Source organism: Rhinatrema bivittatum, chromosome 14 (genome assembly GCF_901001135.1).
Source record: "Rhinatrema bivittatum chromosome 14, aRhiBiv1.1, whole genome shotgun sequence".
In the NCBI taxonomy this organism is placed as follows: Eukaryota; Metazoa; Chordata; class Amphibia; order Gymnophiona; family Rhinatrematidae; genus Rhinatrema; species Rhinatrema bivittatum.
The window spans coordinates 1102714-1116370 of record NC_042628.1 but is presented as its reverse complement, the minus strand read 5'-3'; the positions used below and the strand labels follow the sequence as shown (position 1 = coordinate 1116370).

Below are 13657 nucleotides of genomic sequence, written 5' to 3'. Positions count from 1 at the left end.
GCCGTCTCTTCTCCAAGCTGAACAGCCCTAACCTCTTTAGCTTTTCTTCGTAGGGGAGTTGTTCCATGCCTCTTATTTTGGTTGCCCTTCTCTGTACCTTCTCCAGCACAATTACGGTATATCTTTTTTGAGATGTGGTGATCAGAATTGCACAGCGTATTCAAGGTGCAGTCTCACCATGGAGCAAATCAGAGGCATTATGACATTTTCTGTTTTATTCTCTATTCCTTTCATAATAATTCTGAGCATTCTATTTGCTTTCTTGGCCACCATCGCACACTGTGTAGAGGATTTCAGTATATTCAACAACGACACCTAGATCCTTTTGCTGGGTGGTAACTTCCAATGTGGAACTTTGAATTGTGTAGCTGTAAGGTGGGTTGCTCTTCCCTAAGTGCATCACTTTGCATTTTTCCACATTCAGTGTCATTGCCATTTAGTTGCCCAGGCTCTTAAGGTCCTTTTGCAATTTTTCACAATCCTCTTCTGATTTAATAATTTTAAATAATTTTGTATCCACAAATTTGATTACCTTACTTGTTCCCATCTCTAGGATTATTTACGAATGTTAAAAAGCAGCAGCTCTAGTACAGATCCCTGACACACTCCACTATTCACCTTTTGCTATTGAGAAAACTGAACATTTAAAGCTACTCTGTTGTCTATCTTTTAACCAGTTCTTAATCCACAATAGGATCCTGACTCTTATCCCATGACTTTTTAAATTCCTCAAGTGTCTCTTATGAGGTACTTTATCAAACATTTTCTGAAAATCCAGATACACTATATTATCTGGCTTACTTTTATCCACAGCTTCAAGAAAAAAATGTAGATTAGTGCGGTAACTTTCAATTTTGTGCAGTTCAGTTTAAACATTTCTCTTAAATGTTAATGGCCCATGCCTCCATTTTTTGTTTTAAGACTGTTTCAGTTAGTTTGAATACTTGAACTATTAGGGACAACGTCTTTTCTGGTGTGGACACCGATTAGAACTTATATTTATAAACAAGCAGGAACTATTTCTTTTATATATACACACACACAGGTCAGGATCTTCATGTCTCTCTCTCTCTATGGAGGAGGAAAGCAAACCAAACTATCCTTAATGATTTCATAAAATCACAAAATTGAGCCTTGCTGTCCAAACTGCATATATAGCATCATTCCCACAGCCAATAGCTGCAGTGATTCCAGTCACAGAGTGTAAAATCAGGCCAAGTCTTTCTACAATCAGAACAGTCAACCCTGATATTTCCTGCAGAATCCCATTATAAAAACAAACCACTCCAAGCAGCAAACTTTTACATCTTTAATTAAATATTCCAATTGTGTGTACATGGACATACATCTTTCCTTCTGTGCTGATCAAACATTTCAATGTTATCTGTGTGCAATATTTAGAAAGGTTTGTTTTGTTCAACACTGAAGGAAGATATAGCTATGTCTACATTTATCAAATTAATGGTACTTACATTGCACCCACTCTATAAAGCAGGTTGAAGGAGTGAATAAAATTTCCCAGTAATATTTTTTGTAAAGACAAAGGCTTTAAGCCTGAGCAAAAATGGAGCCAATCCTGCATTTCTGACTGCACACTTCAGGAAAGAAAGAGGAGATCTATTTCAATGCTATGTGATAGCTACAGTAATTTCTTTAGAGAGCTACCTGAGGTCTCACTTTGTTCCTGAGCCTAAAGGGATTATAAACAGGCAAGAAATGTGCTGTGCATCAGTCACTATTATGTACTCACTGCTGAAACTTTAGCCCTTTCCCCATGTCCTTATATAAGCAATTCACGGCTCAGAAAGCGGATTGCTCCTTCCTTAAGACACAAGAGATGTCCCTGCTTTGTAAATGGAGCAAAGGTAGTCATGAGTGGCAGCTAGAGTGCCTTTCCTTGCAGGGTCCCAAGGTACTTGTACACATACACACTCCCGTCCTTCTGTCCTGCCAGCAGGCAGGAATCTGCATATAACCACCGGACCACAGCCCAGACTCCATCGCAGATAGGTGGCAACAGCGCAGTGCAGAGTCCCAGAGATAAATCCCATATGGCAATGTTACCAGAGGTTAGCACTGCTGCAGCCAATCGCTGTTGCACGTCTCCTTCCAGATACCTAGTGTCACACAGAGGACAAATGTGTATAAAATAATGCCTTCATATTTACAAGCAGAGAGAGAGAGACAGCAAATACACAGGAGAGGTAATGCTTTCATACATCACTTTGTCATAGAAAGTAATATACTGTATATAACAGAGAACATGCTACGACAAACTCTAAAACAGCTTCTCGGAGAATCAAGATGGTGCCGTGAGGGGTGGATGCGCTGGCTTAAGCTCCGGAGTTACCTCGTCTTCTTGCTAATTTCTTTTCTGATTATGCCGCATACCAAGAGGAAAGGCCGGTTGAGGGTGGCAGCCTTGATACAGACGAGTATAGAGGGCTTTTGCTCCGCTGCAGATGTTGGATCCGCTGTAAGCATTGAAGTAGAGCAAACTCCGACGCAATCGGATGAAATATCGCTTAGCATTGGAGCTCCGGCGACTCCCTCTCCACCTACACATGACGCAGCTGAGAGACCGGGTGTACCGCCGGGACGAAAGGTGTCTGCAATAGCGGTCGCCATTGAGGCCGGTCTCCCAGTTAATTTAGCGTTCTATGCCTCCAGTGATGGCGTGCGGACATCTACACCGCTGATACTAGGAATACCACCAAGCCCAAAGGTGGAGCATACCGGGTCTCCTGCCATGATGCCCACCCTTGAAGGGAGCGAGATTTTGGAAGCCTCCCAGAGCTGCGATGGAAATCCTCAACAAACCTCATTGGTAACTTTTTCCTCTAAACCTTTTCTAGCTAAACCCTCTGTCGTGACTTTGGACTCTCTTTGGAATGCCATAATCAATGCTAGAAAGCTCTATTATATCTCACAACAGCTTTGAAGGATTCTCAAAATCAATTTAATTCCTTAAACCCCGTGGTTATAACACATACATCTAAGTTAGAAGAAATGGACTCTAAATTGTCCCAAATTAAATCTACTCGGCGTGGTCTAATCCGGGGGAATTTGCTATTTCTAGAAGAGTGGAAAATTCAACCAGGTATTTAAACCTGAGTGTTAAACTTTCCAAAATGTAAATTAATTTCTCCTAGGGAACAATTTAGACATTACTTGCAAGAGATATTACATCTTTCATTGGATATGACACCACCCATCTCAAAGCTTTATCTTCTTTCAGATAATAAGCAAGAGGGTGAACCCCTTGCCTCTGCTCCTTTTCCTCCATCATCTGTAAATCTTTCTCACTTTCTAGAAAAATCTGCTGAGGCTCAGATTGAAAACAGGGGAACTCTCTTGGTCAATTTCGTTTTATCCTTCGATCGGCATAATGTTCTTAGATTATTTCTTCAAAATAGAGAATCCTTGTATCTGGGCCAAAAGGTCTGGATTTATCCAGATAATTCTAGAGCAACACAGCAACGTCGTAAAGAATTCCTGGCTTCATGATCTCGTGCACGACAGCTGGGTGCTCAGATAACTGAAGATTGATAATGCTAGTACTCTCAACTGGGTTATTTTTTGGATTCCTATCGACCCCCTGGTGAAGCCAACCAAGCAGTAGCCATCGACTGAATTATAATCTGCACCCCCCTCTTTTACTTATTACTTTTCTGATTGTTAAGTATTGCTCTGTTTTTGCATTGATTCTCCCCTCAGATTTCATTGTAGTTCAAGATATGGTTTAATATGTAGCTGGATATTGTTAATATTATGGTAATTATGCACTGTTCTTGTGTTTTCCATGACATGCTATTGATGTCTGTATAATAAAAATAAAACAGCTTCTTTGCAGTTCCTCTGGGAGCATTGCAGTCCTGCCTTCACAATTAAAACCCCTAGCTCCTGTGGTGAATATCAGCTAAGCTGTCCACACTGCTGAGATCACAAACGATTTTCTACAGCAGCACGCAGCATGTCATTTCCAAGCTTTCCAGGGTCACTCACCGTCCAGTGCATCTTTCCGGAAGTAGGTAGGACATCACAGGAATACTGGCAGCTTGCATGGGATTGGTTGCAATCAGAGTGAACACCACACCATTAGAAGACTGACTGTCACTGGCATATGGGTGACTTAAAACGATAAACAACAGGCCCTAATTTATAGAGAAAAGAAAGCTGCGTCATATACTGTTACACAGAGAAAATGCAGCAGTCTGCAGCACAGCAGGGGAAAAAAAGGCAGGTTATGCTGGACAATTAAAACCCCTAGCTCCTGTGGTGAATATCAGATAAGCTGTCACGGTTTGGCTTCTTCAGGCTTTGAGCACCAGGGATACTATCAGAGCAGCTTTCTCCTGTCACTAGTTTTTGTAGGTGTCACCCACATTACATTAGGAAAACTAAAATGTTCACTTCAACCCCGGCATCTGGAGTGGATGGCCATCTTCAGTGACCCAGTGAGTTGCCTTTGAGTGACTTATGAGGAATCCCTATCCGAGGTTTCCCTAAGTCCCAGCCACAGCCAAGCACTACCCCAACCAACAGGTATATCATATATGAGTGAGTAATTGCTTTTGAAGAAAGATTATCCTGGGGACAAGTTACCATTGTTAGAAAACCCAAACAGAATGAATGCAGGGGCCATGTCCTCTAGGGTTGTAACTTTGGATCCTGTTTCCCTCCACATCTGCGGGGGCTTAATTGACAGCAGCTATCTCCCCCATTTTAGGAGAGACAAGATAGCCTTGAGCCCACTAATCTGACCCTCGCAGATGTTTGGAGGATGATCACATCTGACTCAGTCTTGCAACTCTGCAATTTTGCATCAGAATCTAGGTCCACCTTTGAGGCACATGAGAAACGTCTGAAAGATCTTTAAGATCCTAGGGTTGTCCTCAATTCCCAAGTTCCACTGTTACAGAATGCTGGTATAACTCATAGTAAGGACAGTATGTGTGCATAATAACTTTGGAGAATTGTTTAAGAGCTAAGAACCTGCAACTTCTGCATTTTCCCTTCAGAAGAATATTGTCACCTAATGAGATGTTTAAGAAATACCTTGATGAGGTTCTAGCGATTGAAGAAGATAGAATGCCAGCTGTTTCAAAAATATACTATTTGCCTAGTTAGAGGGCTAGGGTTAACAAAATGAATAGAAACAGGATATAGAAACAGAGAAATGATGGCAGAAAAGGACCAAATGATCCACCCAGTCTGCCCAGCAAGCTTATGCCAGTATCTGCTGCACTGTGCTTTTCAGTTTCCCAGACAATAAAAGTCAGGGCCCTTGGAAGCTCTTTGAATCAAATTTCCCTTAACTCTTGCCGTGGAAGCAGAGAGCAATGTTAGAGTTGCTTCAAAAGTATCAGGCTTAGTGATTAAGGGTAGTAAAAGCCACATCACAAAGTTACCCCCATGTTTATTTGTTCCTAAACCATAAAAGTCAGGGCCCTCGTTTGTTGCTGTCTGAATCCAATTCCCCTTTTCCCACTGCCGCTGAAGTAGAGAGCAATGATGGAGTTGCATCTGATACTGTTATTTGTTAAGGGTAGCAACTACCACATCCTGGAGCCTTTAGGGATCCACAGTGTTTATCCCACGCCCCTTTGAATTCTTTCACTGTTCATCTTCACCACCTCCTCCGGAAGGCATTCCAGGCATCCACCACCCTCTCCATGAAGAAATATTTCCTGATGTTGGGTCTGAGTCGTTCTCCCTGGAGTTTTATTTCATGACCCCTAGTTCTATTGATTTATTTCCATCGGAAAAAGTTTGTCGATTGTGCATCATTAAAACCTTTCAGGTATCTGAAGGTCTGTATCCCATCTCTCCTGCACCTCCTCTCTTTCAGGGTATACATATTCAGGTCCTTCAGCCTCTCTTCATAGGTCTTCCAGAGCTGACCCCTTCACCATTTTGGTTGCTCTTTGGACCGCCTCTATCCTGCCTTTATGCTTTTCAGATATGGGCACCAGTACAGTAAAGTACTCCAGGTGAGGCTTCACCAAGGACCTGTATAAGGGCATCACCACCTCCTTTTTCTTACAGGTTATTCCTCTCTCTAAGCAGCCCAGCATTCTTCAGGTTTTAGCTATCGCACTGTCACCTTGTTTCACTGCTTTCAGATCACTGACATTATCACACCAAGATCCCTCTGCCTATCACATAACAGCTCTTTTGGATTGTCGCACCCCAGATGCAGGACCCTGTATCTCACCCCAGATGAAGCCCCGCCATGGAAAACTTAAAGTTTATAGAACTTTGACTTGGCAGACTGAGCATGCCCTATACCACATGTCCATGTGGGGTCTCTCTCCAGTCTTATAACATAGAATTGTATATAAATGAAAAATTAGGAGAAGCCCAACTCCGCAGGGTGGTGGGCAGGTTTCATGAGGACAAACATCCTGTTATCCGAGGATAACACCTGTTATAGGTAAGCAACTCTGCTTTCTGCAAGAACAGGCAGAACGGTAGTCTTCACACATGGGTGAATCCCAGGTATCAACGAGTACAATACAACCAGTGCTGTTGGTTACAGAGGGGACGGCAGCCTGAACCCAAACAATTGGCCCTAGGTGGGAGAGTTGGTTTCTACACCTTAAACAGATTCCCAAGGAGAGGCTGGCTGAAGCTACTGTCGCGTCAGCCATCCCTATCCAAGCAATAGTGAGATGTGAATGTGTGGAGAGAACTCCACATCGCAGCCTTGCAGATCTCCTCCACGGGAGCTGTGCGCAAGTGGGCCACTGATGCTGCCATGGTTCTGACAGAGTGAACCTTGACATGACCCCCAAGATGCAGTCCTGCATGGGCATAACAGAAGGAGATACATTCTGCTAGCCAATTGGATAGTGTCTGTTTGGCAACAGCAATGCCCAACCTATTCCTTTCAAAAGAAATAAAAAGTTGGGTGGACTATCTATGGACCTCTGTCTGCTCCAGATAGAAGGCTAAGGCTCACTTACAGTCCAAACTTTGCAGTGCTCAGGACCCGAGACATTCTCAGAGATCGAGTGGATGCAGAATTAACCTCTTAACATCCAGGCTGTGAGCACCAGGGCCTGGAGAATGGGATGCAGTAACCTGCCTCGATCTTGCGTGATGAGATCTGGGGAAGTCCTCAGTCTCCAGTTGGACAATTCCCATAGGAGTGGAAACCAGACATGTCTCAGTCAATAAGGGGCTATGAGATTCTTAGTTCCCTTGCCCTCATGAAGCTTCAAGAGAGTCTTCATCACTAAGGGAATCGGAGGATACGTGTACAGAAGACCCTTGCCCCAGTGACAGGCACTGGACCACTGGTTCATGAAGGGCGTCAGAGGTTGGTTTGCCATCCGACCCTATAGGGAGCAGAACCGAGGCACTTTCCTGTTGCAAGAGGATGCAAATAGATCTATGTTCAGGCTTCTCCAGTTGACGCGAGCAGCCTCTGGAAGCAGTAAGGGGCGTGCGAGTTCGAGAGGCAGGGGAGATAATACTTCTGCTGCCTATAGAAAGACCTCCGAGAACTTGGTCAGGAAGGTTTCCATACGAAGGACAGCGCGTCCGAAGCACTGGCGGATAGCTGTTGAAGGGTTTCATGGTGATCTTTCAACTGGGCTACCGCATCCCTGACCTTGTCCCCAAAAAGATTCTCTCCTGTACAGGAGAGGTCAGCCAACTTCTCCTAGACCTCTGGCGGTATGTGAATGAAGCTATTAGTTATTCACTCCAGATGCAAAAAAAAAGAAAAAAAAATGTACATCCAATATGCACATTTTTGTGCTCAGAAATTAATGCCTGCCCAGAGCACACGATTTCTGAGCGCCCCAAAAAATTGTACAGAAAGGCAGAAAATATTGCTTTTCTGTACTTCCTCCGACTTAATATCGTTGGGATATTAAGTCGGAGGAACAAAAGAGAGTTAGGAAAAAAAATCTCTCTTCTTGACAGTGAGCTGTGTCTGACCTGCCCTAAGCTCTCCCCCCCCTGAGGGGGAGGTGCCTGAGGGTGCGTTAGGAAAGCGGGTGCTGAACAGTCAACTTGTCCTGGCGGAGCCACCATGAGAGACTGGACTGTACAAGCTCGGGGAGAGGGAAAGGTAGCTGATAATGCTCAGACATTGGGTGCCAGCGAGACAGTAAAGCTGACTGCAGAGGCCGCATGTGAACAAAAGCCCAGGTGCCAATTCCAAGGTAGAAGCCATAGACCCAAACACTTATAAATAATCTCAGACTCTGAGAACCTGTTTGGCTAACAGCTCCCGAACCTGAGCCTGAAGCTTGGTATTGCGCTGCTCGGTAAGGAATACTCTCCCCGTCTTTGTGTAGAAAAGTGCCCCTAGGAATTCCAGACTCTGGGAAGGAATCAGATGATTCCTGGCTAAACTGACGATCCACCCTAGCGATTGGCGATGACAGAGGACAAAATCCACCGCCGTCGGGGACAGGGATTCTGACTCTGCTCGAATCAATCAGTTGTCCAGATAGGGATGAACTAGAACATCCTCCCTTTGGAGAGCCGCAGCGACACGACCATCACCTTGGTGAAAGTCCTGGGTGCCATAGCTAGATTGAAGGGGAGAGCACAGAACTGAAAGTGATCGCCCAGAATCATGAACCTCGGATATCGTTGGTGATCAGATCGGATTCTGATGTGTAGGTAAAGCCTCGGTCAAATCCAGATACTTCAGTGAGCGTTCACTTTCTTTAAGTCCAGGATTGGGCGGAACGTGCCTTTCTCCTTTGGAATGATGAAGTAAACGGAGTAGCGTCTGGATCCTCGTTCATCTGGAGGGACGGGGACAATGGCTCCCAACTGACACAGATGGCTGACAGAGGTCCTCACAGCGAGTTCCTTGCGCTGATCCGAGCAGGGGGACACGAGAAATCCGTTTCAGGGAGGCCGAGCAAACTCTAAAGCGTAACCGCGCCTTATCACACTTAAGACCCATTGGTCTGACGTGATCTTGGTCCACTCCTTGTAAAAGAGATAGGCGTCCTCCTATCTGCAGAACCAAAGAGTGGACCAACCTCGCCTCATTGAAAGGACTTGATGCCACTGCCTCCCTGGGACCCTACTGGGTCGATGAACTCGAAAGGACTGAGACCAAGATGGTTGTCGAGCAGAGACTTGTCTCGGAGCCGGACCCAAGGGTCTGGGCCCCCAGAATCTTTGATTCCCCTTGAAGCGGGACTGAGAAGATGGGAAACTCTTGCTTTTTGGCCCGTCCTCAGGCAACTTATGGACCTTATTCTCTCCCAGAGACTTGATCATTTCCTCAAGATCCTTGCAGAAAAGTAACTTTCCCTTAAAAGGCAAAGATCCCAACTGCGCCGTGGAGGAAACATCAGCCGACCAATTTCTCAACCAGAGGAGGGGCCTGGCTGACATCATAGTCTGAGAAAAGGTCCTGAGAAGGTCATATAAGGCATCAGCACTGTACGACACGATGGCCTCCAGCCGTTCTGCCTGGAGGGCCTCAGCCTTAGATAAAGACTTGTCACCTTGCAGTTGCTGAACCCAGCGAAGACCAGCTCGCAGCATGAAACTGCCAAACACATGGCCTGAGCGCGGAAACCTCAAAGATCTTCTTGAGTGTACCTCCAGTTTTCTATCCTGAAGATCCTTTAAAGTCGCTGCTCTGGTGACCAGAATGGTGGTCTTCTTGGTGACCGCAGAAACTGCGGCATCCACCTTGGGAACCTTGAACAGGTCGAGCGCCTTCTTGGGCAACGGATATAATCTGTCCATTGCCCTGCTGACCTTCAAACCGGTGTCTGGAGTATCCCACTCCTGGAACAGAAGAGCCCTGACTGAACTATGGAACAGGAAGTACTTTGCGGGACCCCGGAGGCCAACCATGACCGGGATCCACTGTTCCGAGGCAGGACCTCAATGCTCAACTCCTCCAACACTGCTGGAATAAGTGGGCTCAGCTCCTCCTTATGGAATAAACAGACCACCTTAGGGTCATCACCCTCGAGGGACATACCTTGCAAGAGGGACAGATCCGGATCCAGCAGACCGACCCCCGGCCCAGACTCCTGGGAATCTGCTCCCTGGGCCCCTTCGGTATCAGAAGCAGCCTTTGGTCCTGAGGAAAGCAGAGGCGGTCAAGGAAGAATCTGTGGCAGCCGCGGGCACTGCAGCCCTCAGGAGCCACCGGACTCCAGGGGCCACCGCAGCCGCGGAGGTTCTGTACTTTTTAGAGGGCTGCCCTGTGGCCTCCTTGGATGCAGCACAAACAGCTAGGCAATTAGGTTTCTTCACCACGTGTGCCATGCTATAAGCGTGTAGACCGATAAGGCTCATGCTTAGATTACCCACTCATATAAGCCGTGCCCAAACTGGGTACAGAAAAAATGTGCATCCAAGCACAAGTGCCTAGACCGCTCGTCCACCCTGATGCCCAGTACAGATGCCTAAGCTGGACGTTCAAGATGTGTCCAGAAGCAAGAACGCCCAAACTGGATGAACAAACAAGAATGGATGCATGCATGGCCTGCAGCAAAAAAAAACGCAAAACGACCCCACGGCCTACCATGTGGGAGAAGCCTGGGGGCAGGGCCTAGCCAAACAGCTGCTCAACTTGCTGTGCCTGCACTATTTCCTCATCTCACAGAACTTCCTAGAGACGTGAGTGGGACAACTGGACACTGAGGAAACAGACCCTTCTCCTACTTTCTACCTTTTCATTTTTTGTTTTTTTTTAAATAAAAACCTTTTGCTTAAGTCAGCTCTCCCTGGCTGAGAGCAGGAACAGGTCCCGGCTACAGGGGGAGGGGGGGGGCGGTGCTAAAGCCTTCTCTGCAGAGCCTCTCTCTCGGTCTGCAACCACTATTCGAATCCAGGTCCACGCCAGTCAAGGCTACCGGACTAAAGGCACTCTACTGAGGGAGGGACCGCACGGTATCACCTCAGGAGGCAAGCAGTGTTACATAGACATCTTGTCTTTCTGATATCTCCTTTCCAACTATTTCTTTTACTCACAGGCAATCTCCCGAAGGAGACAGAGAATACTGATAGGCTGATGGGGCGGGACTATATAGTGACGTCAGCTTTTGCTCTGTCTCCATCTGCTGGCAGAGCTGCATAACTCACTCATTGGGATTGACCTGCCTGAACACTAAGGAATAAAGCATGTATTTGTTTATTCACATTTGTTCCTCACCCAATGATCATGTGCTCAGGGTGTAATTTGCACAGCAGTGGTAGCACTGCATTGGTCCTGGGTGTTGGATTAAGAATTGATCTTGTAAACAACAATGTTGAAGATGTCAAGGCCTGCAATGGGTTGTCAATGGAGATAATAAAGTCAAAACCTTTGTCAGACTGAGTATGCTTGGGACAGATATGGAGAACAATGATAGGTAAAGGATTGAGATGACAGGTAAAAGACAAGATGGGGAGGGGAGAGTTAATGATGGGTTGCATATGGAAATTTATATGTTCCACTAATTGAAGCAGAAGAATCTTAACTGAGCAAACTGCTCTTTATCTGCTATCATCTCCTACGTTCCTAGAAATGTTGGATGCATAAGGCAGTCTTCCCAGCAAGATACTGAGAGGAACTCATAGGACAACTGGAGGATCCTTAGCAATGGAGTAGCTTTGGCAGCGTCTGTAGAATTGCAGGAGGTAGGGACAATTGAAGAGAGAAGATTGGCTTGAGGAGCTCCTGTTGACATATGCTTCAATATTTCATCAGGACAAAACATAGCTTATGGGGGAAAGGAGACAGCCTGGAACATTGTTGGGTTTTTTTTTTTGGCCCAGCAGTTTCTTCTTAGTCCTCTAGACTTCCAGCTCAATGAGTATTGGACTATGGTGCCACGAGCCTTCAATCACTTTATAGCCAACTTTCCCACCTAGCCCCATCATTGCAGTGATGGTCCTTGAGCAAAACCCCAGCTCCCTCTGGAACTCGTGCACCCTCTCTGGCTAGTAGGTGTCATTGCTGAGTGCTGGCTCTCCCCACAAAGTGAATGTTGTCTCTAACAAGCCTGGGCAGCAGATGCTGAGCCAGCGAGTCAAACCCAGGCCTTTCGCATCGCAATGCATAACAATGCCCCTGAGCTAACAGAATAGCCCAGAAGACAAGTTCTGAAACATCAGTCTGCACTATCGCAGATGACTGCTTCAATTCAAACGTTCCTGCAGAATAACCACCTGCTCATAAGACTGGAAGACTTACAGAATCGGAGTAGGTCTTGTGACAAACGGAAGCTTGGTATGATTTACCGAGGGATATCATCTTCAGGAGCTGCCCAGTAAGCATATTCCTAACAAAATACAAGAAATTCTTCATTTAAGATTTGTTTCTTATAAATGAGAAATAACTGTATAGATTATTTCATCATGCAATAATGTTCCCCTGGCATACATAATGCTACCCATAAATAACCAATAGGTGATAACATGGAGGTCAACTGAAAGATTACCCATCTGGTTCTCCTCAGGAAAGCATCCCACACAGACTCTTTCACCGCTTTCCTGTCTTTCTTCGTATTAATGGTAGTGTATAATTTTAATCTCTGTGTAATTCACTAGTGTCCATGCTCCAAGTTTTCTACATACAGTACATCGTCTCAAGTTGAATGCCACTACTTACCAAATTACTATGTTACTTGCTACAGTTGTGCCAACCAAAGCACTGTGCTCCCCTTCCACCTCACTGAAGGCCAGGATGCTTTCTTCTGGAGGCATCAGATTCTGTCTCTCTGTGATTCTACAGGAGAAGAGCAGGATAAAGTCCCACGTCCCTGCTGTGCTAGAGTCAGCAAATAATCCTGGCTATGGCATTTAACACATTAGAAATAGTAATATTAGCAGTGCCCCAGGAATTAGCCTGAAGGGAGGGAAGGAAAGCTGCTGCCATCGTATTATGTGAAGCTGTCACAGGTATTGTGAGAAGATATAGGAGCCAGAAGGGCACTGTACATGGTTTTCATCAGGGGCACATTTCATCCATCCAGGCCCAAGCACCAAGGACCTGTCACAGTGTAGTCATTCCATCCAACAGCATCAGTGTCTTACAAAACCAAAACCAGTTCTTGTGGAGGGTAGAGAATGAAAGTACAGGGTAATGCAGATGAGAATGAATTTACTCAATCCTACATTTAAGAAGTAATATTTCAAAGCGATAGTAACGCAATAATATACCTGGACTTGACCAACATTACTCAAATAATGATTTTATTTATGAAATTGTAACCGAACTTTATTGGCACCTGTTAGAATGTACGATATCCTATATTTACTTACCTTAGTCTATGTGCCTATTTGTAAACCGTTGCGATGGTATATAACTTAGCGACGGTATAGAAAAGTTTTTATATCAAGTAAAAAAAAATCATAGCTACAATTTTTGGCACTAAAAAGAAATCTTGCTTTCACCTTCCTGCCTCAGACAATGAAATTATTTCTAGTGTCTGTTGCTGTGCTCCCCTGCTGCTGCTCACAAGTCTGCGCTGGCTCAGTCCAAGCACGTTGTATATATACCCACATTTCACCAGCTGTTCCTGCAGTCTGTTCTCACCAGGGCGAGAGAACAGGAGCCTAAGGAAAGAGGGAGAGAATTGCACAACTCACCAGGGGAAAGTTTAGAGTATTTTTTGCCTTATTTACACTCTTCCATATACATCCTGCCACCCCACCAACTCCCCCATGCTTT

The 13657-nt window shown here is 45.3% G+C and overlaps 1 protein-coding gene across 3 annotated transcripts in view; it reads right to left on the bottom strand.

Moving 5' to 3' along the window:
- Positions 1 to 1285: 1285 nt before the first annotated feature.
- Positions 1286 to 13657, bottom strand: part of PALB2 (partner and localizer of BRCA2) — a 41540-nt gene continuing 29168 nt past the window's right edge. For all 3 annotated transcript variants that reach the window (XM_029576542.1, XM_029576543.1, XM_029576544.1), the window contains 5 exons: positions 13381 to 13542; positions 12596 to 12712; positions 12179 to 12266; positions 4006 to 4154; positions 1286 to 2117 (listed from right to left, as the gene is read on the bottom strand). In XM_029576542.1, coding sequence (XP_029432402.1) covers positions 1883 to 2117; positions 4006 to 4154; positions 12179 to 12266; positions 12596 to 12712; positions 13381 to 13542 — 751 coding nt within the window. In that variant the 3' untranslated portion in view covers positions 1286 to 1882. The remainder of the gene's footprint in view (positions 2118 to 4005; positions 4155 to 12178; positions 12267 to 12595; positions 12713 to 13380; positions 13543 to 13657) is intronic.